The 24,993-nt window shown below is 35.6% G+C and overlaps 1 protein-coding gene across 1 annotated transcript in view; it reads right to left on the reverse strand.

Annotated features, from left to right (window-relative positions):
- The window catches only part of MAN2A1 (mannosidase alpha class 2A member 1), a 116,753-nt gene that overhangs the window by 29,661 nt on the left and 62,099 nt on the right, over positions 1 to 24,993 (reverse strand). The window contains exons 13-16 of the mRNA XM_054185042.1: positions 13,178 to 13,343; positions 11,197 to 11,427; positions 10,962 to 11,084; positions 2,776 to 2,890 (exon numbers count right to left, since the gene is read on the reverse strand). Of these exons, the coding sequence (XP_054041017.1) occupies positions 2,776 to 2,890; positions 10,962 to 11,084; positions 11,197 to 11,427; positions 13,178 to 13,343 (635 nt within the window). The remainder of the gene's footprint in view (positions 1 to 2,775; positions 2,891 to 10,961; positions 11,085 to 11,196; positions 11,428 to 13,177; positions 13,344 to 24,993) is intronic.

Consider the following 24,993-nt stretch of genomic DNA (forward strand, 5'->3'; position numbering starts at 1 on the left):
TAAGATCAGCAGGAAACAGTACACAGCTGTTAAGTGCTGTCTCTAGCAGCAGGTAATACGCTGGAGCAAGAGCTAGGCATTTATGTGGTTGTCGCCATTCACAGACAAGAAGGAAGTCCCAGCTCCTTGACAGCAACTGTTCCATTAAGCAGGAAACTAGTCCGCTGTTTTAACCAAAACAGGGAGAAGCTTCCGTAAGGACAGTGAATTAAGAAACCACATACTCATATGACCACAACCAGGACACAAGTCTTTGCTGACAGGGAAAAGATGCCTATTTATTAAAAGAAGGATTAAGTATTTGAAAAAGCAGACATATGTTCACTGAGATTCTTTTCTACAGTGCCTTGCCCTGAAAATTGAATACAATTAAAAATAACCTGACCTTTTCCAACAGTTCAAGACAGAGTTTGGACTGGAATCATACCATCATTCAGCATGACCACATCTACCCCTTCTGTAGTCTAATGGGACTAACAATTGTGAGCAGAATTACGCCAAGCACAACAAAGATATGAAGTCTCTCTTTGTAGTGAGATGAAATTACGTGTGCTTGTCTGAGGGATTGCAAACAGAAGAAAGCGAGGCATTGATTAACCAGCGTAGTCCTTTAAAGTTTGAAGTCAGGATTTAAAAATCTTAGGTACTTAACACTTTTTTTTTTCCTCCCAACACTTCACTGTCAACTCACAAGACCCAGAGGTGTGCTAATCAGTTAGAGGCTCATCACAGACAGAGGTTAGTACAACCTCTTTTTCCTTCTGCATATACAGTTTTAAAATTTTTCTAGCAGTTCTGTTTGAGAGCATGTTGGAGTAGTTTCCTTAAGAAGGTCTTTACTTTGTCAAATTCTAAAACAAACACTGAACCTTTACACAATGGAATGCTGAAAGTGTCTGCCTGCTTCAATTTTTATGCTATTATTTTGTATGTAAAATGCATACTAAATGGGTTGTGATTTTGTCACCTGAAAAAGAAGGATGTCAAGCTCTATATCTGTTATAAAATCTGAATGCCACGTGCAGCAGTACCAGCAACTGTTAAAATGTTAACATTTACCCATTACTATTATGCTACAGTGCTAAATTAAAAACATTTGATTCAGGTAATTATTTCTATTTTCACAGACATAGTCAGTAAAAAGTGGATCTATATGTTCCACTTTTGACGGTCTTGGTCATAGACTTTCCACCTATTTTGAAGTAGGACTATTAAAGCACGAGTACATTGAACAAGGAAACAATATTTTAGTTTACAATTTCGGAATGACCAGACCATTAATTACTCTCAGCTCTTTGCTACTGCATTATTTGAGTTAATACAAAAATACAATTAAGAAGATAATGAAACATAAGAAGCTTCCTATAAAAAGATTAACAAAACCCTGCTGATGCCAGTGGAAGCAGAAAAAGACAAAAATCACTCATTGGCCAACTACTGAGCAGAGTTGCCAAGCCAGACTATTTTCTGCCGAAAATTAACAGAATCCTAAAGCCATAAGTGGAAAAAGCAGTGTTTTACTAAAATTGCTGAAGAAGTCATAGGACTAGGAAGTACTGTCTAACAGTTGGATTAGGCACATGATCAGGCTTTCCAACACCTGGCAAGCAGGAGTACCAGGTCTTTATTTAAAAAAAAGGTACATATTCACATACACATATTTCTTTCTCTCCACATGATCTGTTACTGTGCATATCTAGTAAGACTTCAAGATACCTTCTTTTAACTGAAGTAATGCTATACAAATAACTTCCCTTACAAAGCCCAGGAATCAGATCTCAGCAAAATGATGATGCAAAGACATCAAATTTTAAATTTTGAAAAAGGCTATTGCATATGAAGAAATTAAAATAAAACAAATCACAAAAGTAAACAGAGACAATATATAAAATAATGGCATCATTTTTCCTTGTAAAAGCTGTGAACGTGGTAAAGGACTTCACCATGATGACTGGATAGGTAATGGTGTAAGTACTGAACCAGTGCGACGAATTAAAAACTGTCAAAAAAAAAAGAAAAAGAGGAAAAAAAACTAGATAGTGCACTCAGAATGAAAGATAAACTTATGTTTTAGGAAAGATTTTCACTGACAGCCCATTTTCTGCGAACTGTGAAATGGAGTATAATACTTCTGGTAGGTACTTACTAACAAATTAAAGAAAAAGGAGTATTATAAAGAAATCCATTAAAAAAACCAAACAACCTCACCCTAAACAGACAAGAGAATTTTCAGGCTTTTTCTCTGCCCTTCACTACAATAAACATCCTCTTTATGTAAGTTCCCTCCTTGCTAAGAAATTTAATTTACTGGAAGCCACATAAAGTAACTTTCTTTTCACATTTTTGGCAATCTAGTATATCTTCACCTCAGGGTACCTTTTCTTTCATCTAGACATCATTGGTCACATAAAACCAAAAAAATTTCACATCACCTCCAAGATATTTCTAATTATTTTTTTTCTCATTTTCATAAGTTACAGCTGCCTACAGCATTCAGATGACCCGGTAAAGCTCAAGACGCCCTTGTAGGTAATTATAATACAAAATTTCCTAATACTGAGAGGTGTATCTAACCAATATGTTAAGTCTAAGCACGCCAGCTTAATGACTAGCATGATGCTCAGAAAGGGATCATTGTGCACTGGACTCAGTAAGACTTCAGTCTGACAAATTCTGCACTAGTTCAGAAGTGCATTTAAACATTAGTAAGTCAGGTAGGATCCAAGACTGTAGCAATGAAAAATAACTGCTGAGACAGAATTTCACAAGTCTTACCCTGGACTTTATACAGTCGCATGGTGTGTGTCACGTGGTGGAAAAAACAAACAACTTCTGAGAAAATCTTTCCATGAGCAACTCTTACGGTAGGTGGATCTGTGAAAATATAAGGCTACAAAAAAAAAAAGGAAGTTAGACTAATTATTTTGAGAGTTTTGCATAAACATAGTGTCAATAAATCAAAATATTTAATATGTATTAAACAGCCTTTTAATTTTCTTGAGTTGTTCTATGTATAAGTCTAGTCTAAAAACTGGGAATTAAAAGCTACTCCTGATCTTAAATTCAGCATCTTCTCTTCAGTGCCTCACTTATCCTTTGGCTAAAATTAGGATAACTCTCATTACATATCTCACAGGTATTTTATGAGGATTAATGGATACAAGGACTACATATAAACACAGCAATGTATTAATATTGCAAACATACGGATTGAGGTTTTTTTGCTAGCAAACTACAGTAATCAAATACGGTAGTTTCATAATCTGTGGCAGATGATTTAACTGTTGTGTTTGCTCACAGTTTACTGTATCACTGGTACACAATGCACGAGGAAAACTGCCTCTACATTGTCTTGTGGATCAGTTTGCATATCCTTTTGACAGTGAAAGAGGAAGCTTTGTCTGCATCAAAAGCAGCTACAGTTGTCAGGGGAGTCCCCTGGAATGCAGGGTATTGCTGGGAACAATTAAGAAACCTCAAGAGGGACACTGGCTTCTTATTAATGTCTCTCAAAGACTAGCAGAAATTTTGCACATTCACAGTCAAACCAAAGAGATGAAGAAAATTATTTTTCCATGTAGTTACAGTATTTTGAGTCTCAGCTAAGCAAAAAATGACTTTTTTTTTTAAGTTGATCCCAAACTGAACTGTATATACTATATAGAAACACATGGATGGCTACAAAGGTAAAAATGGGTTAAATATTAAGCGTGTACAAAGCCAAAAATGAAAACACAACACATGCAACTACTACTATTATAGGGCAACAGCAATAAAGACTTCACTCAAAAAAACCCAACAGAATACTTGAAAAACATGTTATTCAAGAAGGATCTATGCAGAAAGCTCTTAGAGGGTGGCTGCCTTCCTCCTGTATGTACCAATGTCATAAGAACAGAACATGCTTTTTTTCTCAAGAAAAAAAACCAAAGATCAAATGTATCTTGAGGAAGAGACAAAAATCAAGATTACATACATACAGAGAAAAACAAGTACAGATACATAAAACCCAATCATCTTCTTCGAGCATGCACTATATGTATATTCACAGAGAAGATTTCAAGAAGTATTGTATAAAAGAAGAAACTGAAAGAGATTTTCAAAGACTAAAAGCCTGCCTTTCTATTCACATATTTATTCTTAAAGCTTCAGCCAGAACACTGTTTAATATGAGCTTTGCCAGAGCTCCGAGAGGCAACTCTGCAGCTATCAACTAGAGGAATACTTCGTACAGGAGTTTGGTAGAGGAATCATAATTGCTTACACTTCGGTAAGATGGGTTGTTTTAGGGAGAGAGGGACTTTTCTGCTGATCATCTTACACCAATGTTGTATCCCGTTAATCAGTACAAAAACCCAAATGAGGAAATGGTTTTTTGTACTTCTTAACAGTTGACATAAAAAAAATGATGAGATACTTCCAAGGGGTCTCATCTTGTCACTAAGACAAAAAAGTGTTATCTATTATACAAAACTGATTTTCTAGCTGAGAAATAAAAGAGGACTATGGTATTAGGAAGGCACGGAAGCCAGACGAATTATTATGCTGGGATTATTACTTGAAGATCAAATTTTAGCTTAGAATTTGAGATGGCTTTTGGGTTCTGTTATTTCCATGAAAAACTGCCAGCATAAGTAAATGTAGACTGAATCTTCCCCTTTCTTCTGGCAGAAGAGATTGTTATCTATCTGCTTATCTATCACACATAGGTATAGAAGACAAACTCATTTAAACTGTGACTGTATGCTCTTAGAAGTATAGCTTTAGATTAAAATCCCACAGAGGAACTGGATTACTGACAGGAAGGTGGAATAATCAAACCCTTCAAAATCCTACCTACAGGGTAGGGTGACATGAAGATCCTCAGGTTAGCAATGAAGGACTGAAACAGCAGCTAAAGCAACTCTCAGAAAATGAACTGAGAAACCCGAAGTTTTCAGATCAAGCAAATACCCTCACCAATTATTACCTAGGAGAACACTACTTGCATGAATAACAGCCTGACAAATACATTCTGTTAGCACAGTAACACCTATCTTATGGGCTTATTTCTGTTGTTTGTAAGAACATTTCTCATGAGATCTTTCACTGGAGCTATACAGGACCAAACCAGCAAAATACAAAGATGCTGCATGAGTGACAAAGGAACGCAAAAGGCTGTGCGCTTATTAAAAAAAAAGAGAGAAAAAAAATAAATTACCTGAAGCAATTTTTTTTTAAAACAAACAGTAAAAAAAATACTTGGAGGAACTCTGTTCCATCCAGCTTGTTAGTATGAAACATGATGGTGACATTGACAACTACCAAAATACGTTGTTCCCATACAAGTAGAAAGCTGCAATTAGATGCATTTAACAGCTCTCAGATTCTGGGATATTGCCACAAACACTAAGTTAACACATGCAAGCTGCACATGTAGCCAGATCAGCTCCCCAGCTGAAGATAATGACAACCATACTTACCATTCTGAATTTAAGGAAAGATGACGTCGTAAGAAAGAAAAGTAATTATGTGTCATTTTACAGATATTGCCTGAAACTAATTATTTTTCTTTAAATCATAATTTGTGATTCCACTAGCACACTCACTGAGAGAAATGTATCAAACCCAGTTTGCAAGCCTCTAATTCAGACATGGTGCAGTGAAAAGGTGCAAACGAGAAAAGAAAGTTACAAAGGCACATGCTATCATGTGATTCTGGGGGTTAGAGAAGTTCTTTCTGATACAAAGAGTGCAGATATTTGATGTATACTTGAGTTCTTAAAGACGCCTGTTGCTTCCTGATTGTTGGACAAACAGGAAAAATGAAGAAAAAATACAGTACTGAGTGAAGAGGGAAGTCTCCTAATTCATATTTAGTTCTTAGAGAAGCACTAATCCTAGAACATTATTTCTTGATAGTCATCTGGAGACATACTGAATTCACAAGCTACAAAGATATAATTGACCTGCTTTGCCACACTGAAAACTTTTCAACGATTCAGGCAGGAAAACACCTTTATGCACTGAATGTGCAATTACTCTAGTATCATTGTAAAAATCCTCAGTGAGATGCACAAAGGCCTGTGAAATGATCCTGGTCCTGGATCTGAAATATAAAGATAGCTTTGATGTGAAAGTCTGGCTAAAATGCCAAAATAAGCCTCTTACTACTCAGACACAATCCACTGTCCTTTCTAAGTGGAAGGAATAAACAGTGATAGAGCTATTTGCAAAACTGATTGGACAAAACCCTGGTCTGAATTCAGTATTTACTCTGCTTTGAGTGGGAGCTTGGACTAAATGACCTTCCAAGCGTGAAGGACTATGTTTACTTAGACCTTAAATTAGGAAGAAAAAGATTTGGGTCTCATACCCAGTGGTACTCTCAAGACTCCACTTCCTAAACAGTTAAAATGAATAGTTGCTGTAAAATCTGTTCCCCTCAGCTCCACTGGAATGAGTTCCATTCTAAAAGATTCAGCAGCTACTGTGTCAGGTTTTCTTGAGCCTGGAAAGCAGTATATTCAGAATAAGGGTAACAGAACTATGGGTCAAAGGGTCCAGAAACCATTTTTCAGTACTTATATTGAAGAGAAACATGTCAACCTCCCCTTGAGGGAAAGAAAGAAAAAAAAAAAAGCAATCTAGAAATTTTAAGAGAGAATACTTGGAGCAAAATAATATCCCATAGTTCCCTAGCATATTTTAAAATACTTGCCATCAAATTGTGTGCCAAAGTGCCAAGGGGCAGTGAAAACTGGAGAGAGGTTTACGGGCTCACTTAGCAGCTGGCATGGCATATTGCAGTCTGAAGGCACGAAGCATGGGCAATAAGCCTTTCCCCTTGCAGTCAACCGAAGCACTACGAACCATCTTAGCGCGGCCTAGAAATTTCTGGCAGCGCAGCACACCGTTGGTGCGGAAGTCAAATAAACTATGCCCAGAAGAAATCTTTCCAACACAGACTGAATTGCTCTTGATATGCCTGAGATTTTATTAAAGATCTCAAGACAAAGCCTTCAAGAAAAATTGCTTCTCAATAGCAGATTACCCTTCATTTGGCAGGGTTTGAGATTAGACTGGGCTTTGGGGGTGTGAGGGGGAATAAAAATCAAATACAATGAACTCTTGAGAACTGTGTTTTTAAGAATTAGGTGTCAGAAGTGAGACAGTTGTCATTTTAAATACTTTTGTCTGCAAAACCAACCCCACCAATACGTGGGGCAGATTTTTAGACGACAGATAAGATGCTTGAGGAAAATACATAGCACCAAGGAAAGAAGAGAAGCTTAAAAGGCAGACGATTTTTGAGCATTGTGAGCACCCTCCAGGTAATGGTGCCTGCATACTTGTCTTTTCCTGTTATAAGGCACACAATAATGACGGAAGCATTAAAAATATGCTTGAATGAGGATCCTCTCCCCTTTTGAGAGAGAAGATCTGAAGTTGGATACAGTGGGATACCCTAAATGTATAGTCTGTCTCCTTTTGGGCAGTGGAACTTCCCAATCTCACTTATAAAAATGCAGAAAGATACCATTATCTCTTCCTTAGGTTTGAAGGCCAAGCATTTAGATAACTCAGATAAGTGTTCTCTGAGAAGTAGAGGCAACAGGTAATCCTGACAGATTAAAAAAGAACCTGTCACGAAAAATGTTTCTTGAAGCTAGTGGCAGCAGCTGCAGCTATCCAAGTCAGAGATCATCATCAGTAAAGGAAGTCCAACCGTGGAGACAAAGCTGAAGAAATAAGGAGAAAAGCTCTAGCACTAGAGATCCAGCAGGCTTAAAAAAAAAATAGATCTCTCTTCTTATATATTCTGTTACTACTTAAGTATCTCCTACTAGTACATACATAGACACAGCTGCCTGAGGGAGAATCACAATTTCCCAGTCTGGGTCTACCAAAAAAGTCCACTTTTATTCTAAAAAACTGATTTGCAAAAAAAAGAAACTGAACCACTCACATTGATCCCACAAACACTTAGCATCTGACTCCTTGGAAAAAAACTGTTTTATTCTATTTCCTACTGATATTGAACATGGCTACTAAGTAGGTCATCACATACTGAATTCTCTTGAATACATAGAAGAAAACGTAGACAGTTAACTGTTCAGAATTTATTGAATGCTGATCTAACAGATTTATGGAGGTGGCCATCCTTCACAAAAATCACAAGAGATACAAATGTTTTCCCTTCATAGGCAGAATGCTTTTGTTTATAGTTGTTGTGAGGTCCATGGGTCCAAGGGAAGCCCCTTCCTTCCAAACCTTGACAACATTGTCAGTCAGTTAAGCAGCACTGATGTTTTAAAAACTTAAGATACTCCCTGGTACTTTGCTTTTGCTCTATTTTGCAGAAAATACAAAGACATGGTAGGGGTACTGCCTTATCTCTACAGCTGCAGCACGGAGCTTCTGCTCTGTGTCAATGTCCTGGCACTGATGTCCCAGCCTGAGGCTGCCACTGAACTACTTTCACACTTCAGAGACAGCAGGGACAGCATGGTCATGACCCTATGCCACAGTCCCAGAGACTCCTCTTACTGGGGGCTGTCTAGCTGCACCATGGCAATGTTTGCCAATGTGTCATAGAGCCTTAAGTCCAGCTATTCTTTCAGAGCAGTGACAGAGTTATCAGTGTTCAGTGTACCTTCTATTTAATACTGTGTAAACCACTGTCATTAACCCAGGCGTCTGCTGATGACCAACTTAGTGCTGATACTAAAGGCTTACCACGTCTTAGCTGGAATGTACTCTTTGCAGTACTCCAGGCTTGTTTTTGGTCAGCCATAAAGATAATTAATCCAAGGAACCTCTTGAAAGATCCAGATTTGTGTACATTCTAAGCACACAGACCATCATCTGCAGAAAACATGACATTCACTCCTTACAGCCTACTGATGAACAGAGCTGCACTATATGTGTCAAGTGTGAACATGGCTTTAAGTCATGGCCTACAAATGTAGCATGTTACAGAACTAAGTTTCCAAAATAAAACTGGCAGAACAACTCAAGACCAAAAAGGCTATGTAAGTCCTATAGTAAGACAGACAATTAAACTAGGTGAAGAAAAATAATGAAGAAAAATAATTTCTGAGTATTGCAGAACTGAAAAGAAAGGAAGCAAAAGACTTAATCAGGTGACAAAATAATCAGCTACTAAAGGCAAAGAAAACATAGAACTGTACTCATATACCAGAGAAAAATGACCCAACATCAAATGCAATTTATTCTTTGCAATTTTTGCAGTAATACATAGGGTAAGGGGGATAGAAAAAAACAACCACCTAGCCAAAAATCAAGAAAACTGCCTGTAATTTACCCTATCTCCACTCCACACAAGAACTTTGGAAGTGTCAGTCCACCTCACGTTGAGAACCGTGAAAAGATGGCATTTCTTTAAAGACAGAAATTAGTTCAAACTGGTTTAGAAACTACTATAGAATTACATCGTTATTCCCAGTTGGACAACCCAATTAATGTTATTAAAATGTAAGCCAAATGAGCCTTATGGTATATTTATGAAGCAGAATTTTTAGAAGTATCATGATTTAATTTTTATTATATAAAAAGTTACAAAAGCTGAACCCACCATCCTTTTTAATGTTAACTAAAAATGTACTTTAATTTCATTTTTCATAAAAGTTCAATATGTACCTTATTTTCTAACTGTGCTTGCAGGCATGTGAGACAACTTCTGTTCAAACCATAGCATTATGCTATCTAGATTTGTCTACGTTATTTTATAAAGCAAGTAATTCAAAAGTGTAGTTTAAATTATATAACTGATACATTTAGGGATTATTGTTTTTATAAGCAAAAGACGAAGAAGTATCTAAAATAAAAGTGTCACCATGCAGCTGATGAAAGGTAAAAAATCAAAAAATATAATTAATATTATTCATGTATTCACAGATCAAACCCACTGACATTTAAAAATTAAGAGTAAGTGAACCCTGGTGAATATAACTAATGCAAACAATTAGGGGACTAAATACACGAAATGATTTAAAACTGCCAACTCACAGACCTCGGAACGTGTGCTTCTAGGACAGGCTGCGAAAAGGAAAAGAAACTGTTCTGTCCACTTCCAGACTGATTTATGAGTGATTACCCTTGTGTATTTCCTGAAGTGGTGAACATAGAACTCCCAGTTTGCCTTATGCATGTAGCTTAAGTTTCCGCAGGAGAAAATGGGCAGAAGAAATATGCTGCAAACTAGCTAGCTTTTTATAAGTCTTCATTATCTCTTCATTTTCCTTCTGAAATATCGTCTTTCCAGTTCCAAAAGTGATACATTTTGTGTATTAAGTCAGTATATTTCTTATATTAAGTCAGTGTAAGAACACTGTCATTTTCTGAATTTCCTATATGAAAACTAATATGAGCATGCTGTTCCCCTCCAATAATTACACAGATTAAAGTATTGATAACTCTAGACAACTAAATCAGAACAGTTGCTTGTTACTCCAGCTTTATACTCATCCGTTGGGACTCAGTATCTTAATTACTGTATTAAACTACATATGCTAATATCAGCTTTAAAAGTACTACACTCTGAACTGGAATCTCCTAATTCACAATAAAGAAAGCTTAAGAATCAGAAAAGTGAAGAAATGCAGGAATGAATCAGTATGTCCTATACATTTGCACCACAGGAAGTGAAAGTGAACTTATTTTATTGATAGTGAATGGTCACATCTCACTGGCTTTCTTGCAAGGGTGTCATCTTATTTAAGTTTTTTGTTGAATCATGAAATAATCTATTTTTACACTTCCAAATTAATGCTGTCTTTTTACCCAAATCTAGGGTTATGAAGTATGAAGTTCTGACAATCATTTCAATAACTGATGTCATTATTTCTAGTCACACAGCTGTATTTCAGTGTTGGGGAAAACTAGGTCTTCCAATCTGTATTTGCAGAATGCTTGAAGTTACTTCAAGATGAGAATCTCTCTGCAAATGGAAGATTTACCTTGGCGTCTCCATCTGGTAAGAAGAGATAAGCTCCACTTTTATCCCGGTTACTTGTCGTTCCATACCAAGAAAACTCAACCTTCATTTGATGATTTTTACCATCTTCTTTGGTATTTATTTTCTAAGGACAGAGAATCATGTTTGAAATAGTTGACAGATTTAGGTTTCCACAAATAAGAACAAAAATTCTTAAAAAAGTAAAACACCGTGTTTCTAAATATAATGCAACACACCTCAAGTAATCCAGACATTCCAGAAAACCACAGTTTCATATAAGAATTTTCTAAGATGATATTATCCACAGAATTCTGCATCTCTTTTATCTTGAAAAGTCTGTCCGGCTTCTCCTGCCTACTGTTCCTTGTGTATATATTATAGTCTGCTAAAACTGCTTCTGAACTCTGAACCTCCAAAAGCTGGTAAACTCCAAGCCCCAGAGGTGGTAGATGCGCCACGAAAGAGATCTGTTGGGATCAAAGAAGAAGCCATTATTAAAAACATCGAAGTATCAACTTTCTATCCTACATTTATGCTCAGACTAACTCCTTTTGTTTCAATTATTTTAGGATGGCTGAATTCTTTCCAATATTCCATAAATGAATTTGTATGAAATTACAAATGTCAGTCCAAAATTAATAGCTGAAGCATATTTAGAAGAATTAGGAAACAAAAATGTCTGCATTGTTAATTTGTTAATCAAGAGCACTGTTACAATAATGCAATAATGATTCTGAATCTTATTAAAAAAGAATGTTAGTTGTGATGTGCAGTTCTGAGCATATTTGCTGTACATTAAAGATGCGTGTGTAGCGTATCAAGCGTGCACAGACCCTACTTCTAAGCTGCATTTAAAAATTCACAAGTTTAAATCGTGAAATATAAGGCAACTGTCTCATTTTTAGTCGCCGTAATTTTATTTCTCCTTCTTCAGACTCATGCAGTGCTATGTTTTGATATCAACAATGTTAAAAACAGGGATGTTTTATCTACGGCTGAGTAGTGCTCATGCAGGACCAAGGCCTTTTCAGCTTCTCAGTCGACCCTGCCAGCGAGCAGGCTGGGGGTGCACAGGAGCTGGGAGGGGACACAGTGGGGACAGCTGACCCCAGCTGACCAAAGGGATACCCCAGACCATATGACGGCATGCTCAGCAATAAAAACCGAGAGAAGAAGGAGGAAGAGGGGACGCAGAGAGTGATGGTGTTTGTCGCGTAATGGAGCCCTGCTTTCCTGGAGATGGACAAACACCTGCCTGCTGATGGAAAGCTGCGAATGAATTCCTTATTTCACTTTGCTCACACGCACAGCTTTTGCTTTACCTATTAAACTGTTATTATATCAATCCTCCAGTGTTCTCACTGTTACCATTCCAATTTTCTGCCCCATCCTACTGGGGGCAGTGAGCGAGCAGCTGTGTGGGGCTGTGCTGCTTACTGGGGTTAACCCATAGCAATTATCAATAATTACCCCTTTGAGGGACGACTGAGAGACACTTATTGAATTATCTTCGCAGGAACGTTATCCTGAAACATGTTCAATTTAGCTCCCAAGTCAAAAGGAATCACACTAAGAATGTAAGCCTGCAAGTAATACAGTGCTGTTACACTAATACAGTACTATTATATCACTAAGAATTTAACATAATATAGTTTCTGATGTGTGATCATTGAGGACAATCTTCTATAATGACGTAGGATTCAAAAATTATCAGAAATTTTGTTTAAAGCCAAAAACAAGAGGTGGACCCAAAGTCATCTCCCTAGCTTGAGTACAAGAGTAATGAAGATTACTATCCAGCCTCTATATCCGAAAGACGGAAAAAAAAATAAAAAAAAAATCAGAATCTAACTGCTTAAGCCATTGCACTTACAAACCTTCCAGCTGTAGTGCTTGAGCACATACAGACAGTGTGACTGTGTATAGACTATCATTTGAACGAAAAAGCAGTTTTGGAAAGACACACATCCAGTATTTTCTGTTCACACCCTTCAAATGTAGTACACCATATCAAAAAAATTTAATAACTTCTCAGTTTAAGAAACATTAATGCTAAATATATGTATTTCCTTTTTTCCTTAAAATGACTAAATTAACGGGATGATCTGCAGAAGACAGAATTGCCAATATTTGAAGTATGCTTTCCATTTCCTTAGACTGTGAAGCTACAATATCTGTCAAAAAAACCTTTAATGCCTTTTACTTAAAGCAGCGTACCTGATATGCTTCATGTGATACTGTAGTTGCTCCGTCCCAAACAGCACTGATCTGGACACTAACAGGTTTTCCCAAAGGAGATAATATTTTAACTCTGGGTGAATTCACATTGACTGAAACAACTGAAAATCGCTCTTGTTCCGTAGGATTATATATCAAAAGGTACCTGCAAAAACATATTTACCAAATTATCTTTTGGCAAACAAGCTTCCTCCTTCAGGTTTAATATTATTGCACATAAATTTTACATACAGAGCGTTAAAACAATGTTAGAACAACAGATACATACCACAACAAATAAATATGCAAAACATAACCAGGAAACAATGGATATTTAACATCAATTCTTGTCAGATCTTCTTTTCTTAATGCTATTATTTTTCCAAGCAATTTTGAAAATACCTTACAATAAAAATACATCATTTTCCCATCTTAACTACTAAAAAATTGCTATTAACAGTTGCAAGCACAATCAAGATATTTAAGGACATTTTAAATGTACTTTTCAGGGTGAACTACTAAATTCTTATGCACAGTTGCTCTCTGTTTAACATAATTTAAAAACAACGAAAGAATGAACAAAGCCTCCTGTATATACATATAATTGATATATATTCTTTAAAGCAACCAGTTTCTTTCTGCTATAAGGGAAAGTTAAAAATTATTTAAATTATAATTTACCAAAATTCCCTATGGCAACTGCCTACGTATACATTGAAATCTTTTTATTAGGTACATCGTGAATAACTCATTTTTATGTAATCTTATGCCTGTTATTCTGTTTGAACACAGATTTTGTTACTGACCAAAAGAATCATCCCTGAAATTGAATAGAGCAACTTTGTCAGCCTCTATAATTTTTTTTTTAATTACAAGTTCGTATATTGTAAGGTATAGAAAAATAAAATTATACTAGAACATTTGTCCCTCACGCATCTCTAGGACTATCGTTGTACTTCTTGTCTTTTCACTGCCAAGCTCAAAGAATACACTATTTTAAACTGTTCTCTGAAGTTTCCCTCTCTTCATTTCATCTTTTAAAAAAATTGTCTTTTAACAGTGAAAAGTGTTCTTGCCAAAATTTCTAATAACTTCGATACACTATTCTATCTTCAACCTCCTTGACCCTTCCGCACTGTAAAACATAGTTTACTTCTTCATGAAATCTTAGCTTTCATCAGTTTCCATGATATCCACTTCTCACTTATCAAATCACTCCTTCAGCATTTCTTCTAAGTAGATTCTCCTCATTCTCTGCTCCATTTTCTATGCAGATTCCTCAGGGTTTTGCCGGTGATTTTCTTCCTTTCTCTTTCACATCTTAACCTTCAAATTCAATTACCACCTTCACAGAACAAACCGCTTCATCTAGAATTGTTTCCTTCCACCCAAACTAGAAATCTCATTCTGTCACTCAGGTCTTTAACTTAAACATGACCTGTAGCTTGAATCTCTTTCTATAAGCGCACATTCTGACTGTAAGTCTTCCAGGTTCCTTACCCATACATTTAGATGCTCTGTGCTCCATTATTCACTAGCCTAGCACTACAGTACAACTAAGGTCCTGCTAATAAGTTACTTACATCACAAACCCTTTAATCTTTTCTCTTTTCCAACATTATCTCTAAACAGACTGAGGGTAGCCCTCCTCTACACACACGCCAGAGGACAGTGAGGTCTTCTTGGCACCATAAAGTCTGGCAGGCAGTGGACAAAACTGCTGAGATGATACTTTGGAAATAATGAAACAGCAAAAGTTCAAGGCTGAGAAGCAGCAGCGAACTACTTAGAGTTAATAAGGAAGTACAAATTTAACTCCTCTATTCTGGGAGAGAGGACTTCCACGCAATTTCAGTGTAAAGTCTGAGCAACTATGTTAATCCACCTTTAAACTACAAACGCAATACAGGCATAAAAGGAAAATTCTTCCTCCTTCTCCATACTGCTGAAAAATTTCACCTACTTTCTTTCCATCCTGCCCTTTTTATTTTTTTTGCAACACTACTCTAATTTTAACAAGTGCTGTTTTGCTCTATGGATACTCAAAATCCTCATGAACACTAATGAGGCTACCATTTTCCCCTTTTCTTTTCCTTGGCTCCCTCTTTTTTTCTGCACCAAACTTAGGTTTTTCATCTTCAATTTCATAGCCCTTCACTGCTATCCTATTACCTCACAGTCAGTAGAAAAGAAAAGATGAACTCCAACTTCTCATTCATTGAATAAACTAAAATCAAAGGCTATATTAGTTTTTCTATCAAGCAGCTTTGGATTACCTGCCATATATAGGATGAGCTTCCCATAAAAATTATTTTCCTTTTAACTCTTCAAATGAAGATTCCTGTGCTTAAGTATTGTTAAATCATGACTTCTGTGTATAACAACTACTTTCCTCCCATATTTGTGCAACTAACTGTGGTCAGTTACCTTCTAGCAGAAATAAAAGTGCTTTGGGATGCTCCTTTTGCCCTGTTTCATGTTGAAGACTCCTAGATTATGAGATATGACAAGAGTTAACTGTATTCTTGGTCAGCTATTGGAGTCTTTAAGAACTTGCACAAGACTTTGTGAGGGCCTCCACTAGACTTGGGTAGGTCATTTTACAGTTCTGCTTTACTGAAGATGTCTTCTTTTTAGATAAGATTTTAATTTAAATATTAAAGTAAGTTTCTTTAGTAACAGTTGTGGAACCAAAACCAAACTAAACCAACACTGCTCTCAGTCTAGACCCTTTAAAAAGTAGGAAGCCACAAAAAATAAAATTAGTGAAATACTTTTTTCAGAACTCCTCATATACTGTCAGAAACTATACATATCTAAGAGATGATCCAACACCAAAGCTCAGAATAAATCATCATTCTCATCCATCAACAGAACATTACAAAAATCTTTTGTTTATTCTTTCTATACAGTGGAATTCTTCAATTATTATGCCTCCAAGTAAAATGCTAGCTTATGCTTACAATTCATTTCTAGTAATGCTATACATCTTCATTAAATTTAAATTATCTGTAAAAATATTTCCAGAAACTTTGTTCGCTTTCCCATTGATACAAACATGTTTCAAAATTTTAATTAACTGCATGACAAATTTACCCATGACAGAAGACCTTAGGAAGTGCCATAATATCATTATATTTCAGCAGGTTATTTTTTTGTTATGTTTGGATAAAACAAAGCTCCTCTTGTACCAAGGTATATATGCTTTGTACCTTCTTGAATCAAGGTACTGTAAGTGCATTATGTGTATGTAGAATAATAAGGCAGTCAGATGAAGCTAGTAATGACAGATTTTCAGCAGTTGAAATGCAGAAATACTACACGCTACTATTTTATTTTCAAATTCTATTACAGCAGGACTGAAGTTTTTATGCTCCATAAGATATAATTCTTGTGCATATACAAAAGCACTGATTAACGTAACTAACTCATGTTAGTTCTGAAGCACCATTCAACTCCCAGCTTTAAAACAGAGTGGGATATTATTTAAGTTCTTTATGAAACGAAAGAGCTACACTTAACTTAAGCTGTATCATTACAAAGAATGTCATCCACAAATGTAGATTACAACTGCGTAATGTATTGTGGTTACATTACACAGAGAACCAACTTGACAATATTTAAAAGTTTTCTATTCCAGATTTTAAGGAAAAAAATTAAATTACTGTCTTTCAGAAGCAGCAAGCAATTATTTTCCTTTCATTTTTCAGATCACTGGTCTTTGGCAGCAGCACCGAGAAAACTACAAAAGCTCACATATTGTCCAAATAAAGGGGGAGGGTTTTTAATGACTGCTGGTAAAATTCAGATGAAAAATTTTACCTGAAATATTTTACTTTAGAAACACCACTATGGCCAAGTGTCAGCCATTATTTCTTTCACTTACTCAAGAAACCAAAGAATTCTGAAACTATTTTAATATAAACTGTATTGAAACAAAAGGAAATCATGTAACTTTCTACAGCTAAAACCACGGCCAATTTACTCACACAGAGACCACATATTCCATCTGTGCACTGGAAGCAGGAGTAAACTGCTCTCAGCCCCACAAAAAAATGAGAAACAGGTGCACATTTGAGCTCTTAATCCTAAATTGGACGCATCTCTGATGTGCAAATATTTGCAATTTCAGAAAAGCAAATCCTGCCACCTGCTTTTCAGACACTTTTGGAAAGATATACCTTGAATTTTTTTACCCCATACTTTTTTGGGTCTCTGAAACCTAGAACAAGTACCTTTTATTCATTTTCCCTATATAGCCTACCATATGCCATTAATAAACCCTTCTAATATTCGCATACGTCCAAGCATCAAGGAATATTTTGACTAGTCTTTCCTGTAGTAAAAATTTAATTTGCTGTGGAACATTCTCAGCCAAAGCTGAAAAAAGTCACCCCCTATTTCCCCCCATTCTTATTTCAAATACTTTCTTTACTAAGTTATCAAGAAAACACGTAAACCGGTGTAGCTATATTCACAGGCAAAATGTGAATAAAGCTGATACAGATCTTTAACAATTTCTTGGTTTCCTCGAAGAATGCTATTGCAAATTTTGTTTCTTAAACTGAAAAGTTACAGTATTTCAGACCACTGTTCTTTTTTTTTCCACTGATGTGCATAAACATATGGGCATACATATATATTGATACATAGACACATTTACTGGTAACACCTGCAACACATACACCATTTTCTTCTAAAGTTCATTCAATGCTGTCTTCACAAGCAATGCCTTCAACTAGCATGAGAAACTAGAACTCATTACTAGTAAAAGTCAGAGGATCATCAAGTTACAAAGGATTATTGAGAAGACCACCTCTTCAAGACACTTGGACTCATGACAGTTTAGGACAACAGCTTGCATTGCTCAGTGGAGGATCTTTATTCAAGTTTGCTTTGACAACCAGTTCTTTCAGGCACTCTAGCTCAGACTGATCAATTTTACTGGAAGCTCTCTGACAAACCTGCACAGACAGATGAGAGAATTTCCCATTATAACTCATCAGAACCAGTCCTCTGGGCACATACGGATGATTTCAATGCAAAGTTATGTGAACAGCACCTTCAAAGCTGGTTAGTTTCTTTCCCTCTCCTATTCTAGAGGCTAAGCTAGAAAATCACTAAGTGGTGAAAAAAAGCAAAACTGCAAACATGTACAACATCTCTGATGAAAAGACCTCAATGATTCTTGCATTGAAGCCCAAGAAAACATGTTAATAGACACTTAGTTTCCTCAGTTTTACTCTCGTGTTATTTAAGAAGCTCTTTCCTTGCTTTAGGGGACCATGGGAAAAAACTTTGAACAAAAACTAACCACAACAATCCCTTTTTCTTAAGAAGAAATACTCTGCAGAGTTATTTACTCAAAACACTAAGTTAAAAACCAAAAAGTTATATCAAGTTACTTAGTTCTGTTCAAAGCTCCTATGGTCTCTCACGTAAGAGTCAAGGCCTCCTTAGTCAAAAGTATGACTAAAGTGACATTTTAAGTACAGATCCCCATATCCACTTTTTTACGTATCTGTCCAAGTTTGCATTCATTTCTGCTATGAATTACTAAAGATGGAAAGAGTCTACATCATTGCTCTGAAAATAAATGCCATGTAAATGCCACATATACAACTTGAAGTGTCCTTTAATCAACTTCAGTTTTTTGAAAACAGGGATTCAGGATATCATCTGAAATCATCTGGTCATGCTGCTCCTCTGGTTCTACAAAAATTAGACATCTTCTAATATCTCAAGCCATGTTCTTAATATTCCTTTAGGAACATGACTAATCAAAAGCCAACTATACAGGCTCATGATCGCGACACTCTCCTTAACAGCAGATTAATGCTTTTTCTACAACTCTTCTATCAGTTACTAAATTGAGTTTTAGAAACTATATGTTTCACAGCATTTCAAGACACCTTTAAATCCAATCCAAAATATATTTAGGAAGAAAGTTAGGTAATGGAGAAAGTTTTGGACAGTCATTCAAAATCTACTGCATGAAAACCATGTGACCAATCCACTTTCCAAAGGTATTCAAGTCTGATCCATGCTTGTTTTAAAGAAAATTTGACTCTGCAGGTATTTTTTAAAACCATCCTCATTTCCCACTCTGCCACATGGGTATTTATTTCTGAAATGTAAAAAGTTCTCCTGATTTCACCAAAATTATACTTTTTCTAATACATGTTATTCAAGACACTGAACGCCAAGCCTCTGTGTGTCAAAGACATCTGGCTCACAACTTTCTTTTAACAGTGGCAAACCCTACCAAAAAATAGAAAACAAAGAATGTGGAAACCAATTGTCTGTTAATTTTTAGTTAAAAAGTCCATAAACCCCTGAGGAATTTTTGAATGTATTTTTGAAGACATATGCATGGATAGTTGTCCAATAATACAAAAATAATTTTCTTCCTAGTTCATATTCAGAAAGGAAGCAAAAATAGTAATACCCATAAGATGGAATAATCGTGCATCAGAGTCTGTTTTTTTCCCAGAAGGGGAAATACACTTTTATATCAAGCCATACTCACTAATTTACAGAACTACAATGTTAGGGATTCAGGACATTTCTTTTATAAATATAACTGGATACATACACATAGTATATATGCTACTTATGGGTGGGGGAGGGGTGGGTCAGGTAGAGGGAAAATCCAGAATTTTCCAGTATTAGGACATATCTTGACCTGTGCATTCCTATAGAAAACTGATCTGTTGTTACTCATGTAAATAATTATTAGTTTACTCAACACTTCACACTTCATCAGAAAGCCACCTACCCACAGTAAAAAAACATAAAATAAATGTATTACTTTGCAAACATTTAATGTGTAAAACAGTTAAAATACCCAGGACTGAGACAGCTCTTTTATCAGAAGTGATACAGAAACACTTTTCCTTTTATAGCAGATCTGCCAAGTGCCAAAATAATGCTTGTCAGAAGAAAAAAAAAACCTTTTTATCCTAAACAGGAAATTATTTTTGCCTGTACGACAAACTGAACACAAAATGCAGCGCTTATGCATTAGGGACAGCAGTTGTAAGCAGAGCTGTTCTCATTAGAGCAACTAGTTCTCATACAAACATCAGGTAACGTTTCAGGTCACTGGAAGGTCTTGTATGCCTTAAACCTGCCCACTTTTCTCATTTATTCCAGTTGGTCAAATAAAAGACAGTATATACAAAACACACTAGCCTATAGCCTTAGGCCATGCTCAGTACTGCAAAATATACTGGGTTATTATGACTCTCAAAAGTCAAAAGGCAAATCTATATATTAATAAAAAACCCAGAGGACTAGAAGGTTGCTGTAGTTTGACCTCTTACCCAGATGGAGAATTCAGTAGGACAAGCTTTGACAAATGCTTTAACCACTATTCTTGAAAACTTCCAAAACAGTTTATACTGTTCAAGCCTTCTCAAAGTCTCATCTCTTGAAGTATGCTTTCTAAAACTATATACCATATTTTTGATGCAGCCTTCATCACACAGAGATGTGATAGCACACTATTTCAACTGTATTTTACACAGAACTTCCATTTAAATAATCCAAAAGCAAAATTGTCTCTGACACCATACAAGTAACTCTTTCAATTTGATCTTTTGTAATGCCTTGTCTTTTTCTGCTTCACTAATGTCTACTAGGTTAGTCCCCACATTATTTTTCCATGTGGTGTGTAATACTTCCACTTGCCTACTTCATCTCATTCTTTGACTATGAAACATTGGCTCCATTTTATTAAGAAATTTTACATTTTAATCCTATATGGAGTGTTTGTTCCCAGTATGATTTCAAGCTTTATAATCTATTTACATTCTACTCAATCAGTATGACTGATACAAATAGAAAACAACTTGTGATTTTATGATCAGAACTGAAGAATTTCTTCTTTGTTTTTGGCCTCACTTTGCACAAAAAACTCCACCCTGTTCAGATGGATACTCAAGGATATAAGTTGAATAATATGTGATATCCAAAATTTAGCAATGGCCATTTGAGTCATTGCTAGGCAACCAGCAATTCTGTCTATTAACTGAGTGAAGGTAGCACTGGCAAAAATATATTTACAACAAATGGACTAGAAATTAAAGTGTGGAATTAAAACATGACGCTATGTCTTATTTTTTACTTTCTAGTTTTAAAGAAAGGGGATCAGATGTACTTCAATATTCCTGTTTGGGTTAGTGTTTTTTTTTTTTAAATTTAATCTGCATATTATGAGAATAAACTTTCAGAAAAAGCTGTAACAAGTTAAGCTCAAAGCACCAAACAAAACTACAGTGAAGGTGTCCTTTAAATTGCATCAACACACCTAATTGTATTACAACATTTAGTTTCAATAATTGCTACACCTTTAATGTACACCTCCTCTAAGATATAGCAGATGCTGAAACTTATGTTAAGAGTTCATAACTATACAATCCTAGACATTTAATTGAATAGAGAAGTCTTGTGTAAGGAAAACCTTATGCTTACAGAGCTGCAGTCTCAGATACACTGCCAAATGTAAACATGAAGTTTGGGGCAGTGGGAATATGGGTGGCTTAATAAAAATTCAAGTTAAGCAAGCAGTTCTCCTCTATGTAGTCAGAGAAAAGCAAGTTCTTCCCAAAAGGAGATTCCGATACCTTCCCAAGGGCCTTTTCATTGAGTGGATAAAGTGTAAGGAGATTTTTCAGCTTACTTAACTGGGTAAGATAAATAATGCTAATATGGTCCTCTGCATCACATCCAGCTAAGCTTCTTGTAAATTTAAAAATCCTAATTTGTGACTACCAATACTGTAACAGATGTAACAAACAAACAAAAAAAAATCAATTTACATTTAAGCGCCAATTCTTATAATCCAATTACACTGTTTATTATAGAGTAGAATATTAATTTTAAATATATAATCAAATATTATCATATATGAACAAATATTAAGATTTTTGCCTCCTCCTAAATAAAACATCTTTTCTAGTTTATCAAAAAAATCCTACAGAAGAATTAGTAGAAATCAAATCTCAACTTGAAACTACAAGCACACAATATAAATTTGTGTTGCTTTCATAAGGTATAAAAACCAAGGTGGAAACAGTATCTATTATCCACAGATCATCTTTTCATTATAAAATCAAATTGGTGACATCAAGAAATTAAAAAAAGAGATAGTATCAATAAATCAGTAAATTCACAAGAACTCAGTAGCTTTTCAACCAACACAAAATAGAATTATGCTATGTTTATAACAGCATTTGAAGAAGTAGTTAAATGCACAGTATAGAAACAAAGGTATAACGTTAAAATTACACATTCCTTCTAAAAGAAGTAGTGGCTGGCTGACAGTTCTGATTAACATACAAATAATTAAAAGCAATGATAGTGTGCTTAAAAAAAAAGTTCCATTATCTTAGCTTGACATTTCAGAATTCTGAATCACTCCAGGAACGCCCTTCCTAATGACAAACCCAAAGTCGAACTTTAGATTCGTTGATAAAGGTAAAAGAACTCACTCACACACGTTCCTATCAATTCTCTTTTCATAGCTCTACAGATATATCTTTATAATAGCCATTACTCATGCAAAAGGCAGAGAATTAGGCAGACAATCGGCACATATTCCAGCCCTCTACTCTCACAGGAAACAGGACCTTTGTGTGGCTTTCTCAAGAACAAACCATGGAACACCCTCAAGAAAACAGCGTTCACGATAAACACAGACAACAGCACAGCAAGAACTATAAATTTTGAGAACACAAAAAACCAACATCAACCTAAGACAAGACTTTTAAAATGTTATGTACCTACTACATATGCCAGATACACATACTTCCTATGATTTGGATGGATTGTAGTGGCACACATATCCTAATCTGGAGCACATAACTACTCTCCAATTAAGGATAAAAGGATTAAGTCCAAAGGCACTATTTTAAATTTTTCTTTTACCACAAAGTTGTGAGGTGTTCTGAAGTCCAAGATGGGCTTGAAGCCCCCTGACTTTTTCAGGATCAGGAAGTACCTTCACTAAAATCCTTTCCTTGTTCCTCTTGTAGTGCAGGCTTTATAAATCTGCATTTAGAAGGGAAAAAAAATCTGGTTCAGAAGAGCAGAAAGACTTTTAAGTATGCCATATCGCTTCAGTCTGTGCCTTGAGAGCCTTGGACTAACTACAGTATTGCCTCAAAGCAACTCCAGTAAAAAGGCTGAAGGGGCCAGTGCCTGGAAAAAAAAAAAGAAATAATACACAAATATACTAATATACTGAAAACGTGTATCTTCTACTTCCAAAACTGCTTCAACAAATACATGCATACAATGCAGTATATTTCAGTTATATTCAGTTCTTTACTAGCATATTCCTTCATAATGATCACTTTTTGGTTTTTGAAAAACAAACACAGTTTTTTTTCCTCCCCCCAAAGTATGTTTAGTTAATCTATTCTTTCTATATTTCATATGACACTTCCATTACAAACAGCATTTTCAGAGAAACCCAGAATTTACTTGTAACACCTAATTGTGGGATTTTTCATTTAATGTTTAAGTTTATATAGCAAATGAAGCACTCTGATTGCATTGGTACTGCAAACCCCAACAAAAACTGTGCATTGAACCGAAAATCCTAAATTTGTGTACTTTTGAGAAACTGCAAAGATTCTACAAATGCTACAAATTGTATCAACTTATTTACTGGTTTAATTTTGCAACTGTAATTTCAGAGACAATCAGTAAACAAAAATACTTAGAACAGACCATCATTGGTTTACCAACAATAAGACAGACCAAAAACTGAAAATGCTTGATTTATAAGAATTTTTATGCACTGAAAAAGTAATTATTAAAAGTTCAAAATTTAAGAAATTTTAGAACAACTTGAATTCAGAAGCATGACAGTCAAAACTGAAGTTTGAAAAATAAAGATTAATTACACAGAAAGCTTTGGAGTGCAATTAATTGCAAATCAAAGCTGCTTTTGTCTTCTTAATAATGAAAATTTATAATAACTAAAAAAATGAACCACTGTTCGGTTTTAAAGAGCTACACCTTACATCAAAACAGACATTCATCCCTTAACTTATTTGTTGTTTTGTTTTCAGAGTTCACACATAAACTTTTAATGAAGTCAACTGCCAGTGCAGTTCTGAGATAAGCCTGCATGTGGTGTAATTAACACAAGTAGTAGAAAACACACAATAAAAATGGAAATCTCTGAAAAACTGCTGTGACCTTACAGAAAAGAGTGGGAATTAAGAGACCAAGGTGCTGTGAACTCTTCCACACCCCTCGCTTCCTCTCCTATTAGACATTGTCAATGCATAATTTGCTGGGTTTGGTCATAAAGATAGCTGCACAGCTAACGTACACCCATACAACAGAATGAATGTATCCTGGTTTTTGTTTTGTTCATTTTGTCACCACTATTGCCAGAATGACTTTTACTGAAATATTTATTTCAGGTTCACAGTAACTGATGTTTCAGGATTCAGATGCCTGAGTTGCCCTGTGTCAGCCAAGCATTTGATTGCCTTTGCAACTGCTCCTCCATCATGAAAATCAAAGTGAGAGACTGCTTTTTAAATACCCATTCAATTTAGTCAAAATGACCTTGAGTTTACTACAAACAGAACATGTTCATGGCAGTTATAGGTCACGGGAAATCTAGTAAATTGATCAGGCAGCTGAACACTGAGATTAACACTTTAAAGTAATTTTTAAAAAATCATTAGGCTGATTTTCAGCTTAAGCTGCCAGGGTATTGGAAACTGAAAGTGCGGCTCTTCACATATAATTTCAAAGAGTTTTCTCATTTTTTTAACTTCTTGCACTACTGT

This window comes from Rissa tridactyla, chromosome Z, assembly GCF_028500815.1.
Source record: "Rissa tridactyla isolate bRisTri1 chromosome Z, bRisTri1.patW.cur.20221130, whole genome shotgun sequence".
Classification (NCBI taxonomy): domain Eukaryota; kingdom Metazoa; phylum Chordata; class Aves; order Charadriiformes; family Laridae; genus Rissa; species Rissa tridactyla.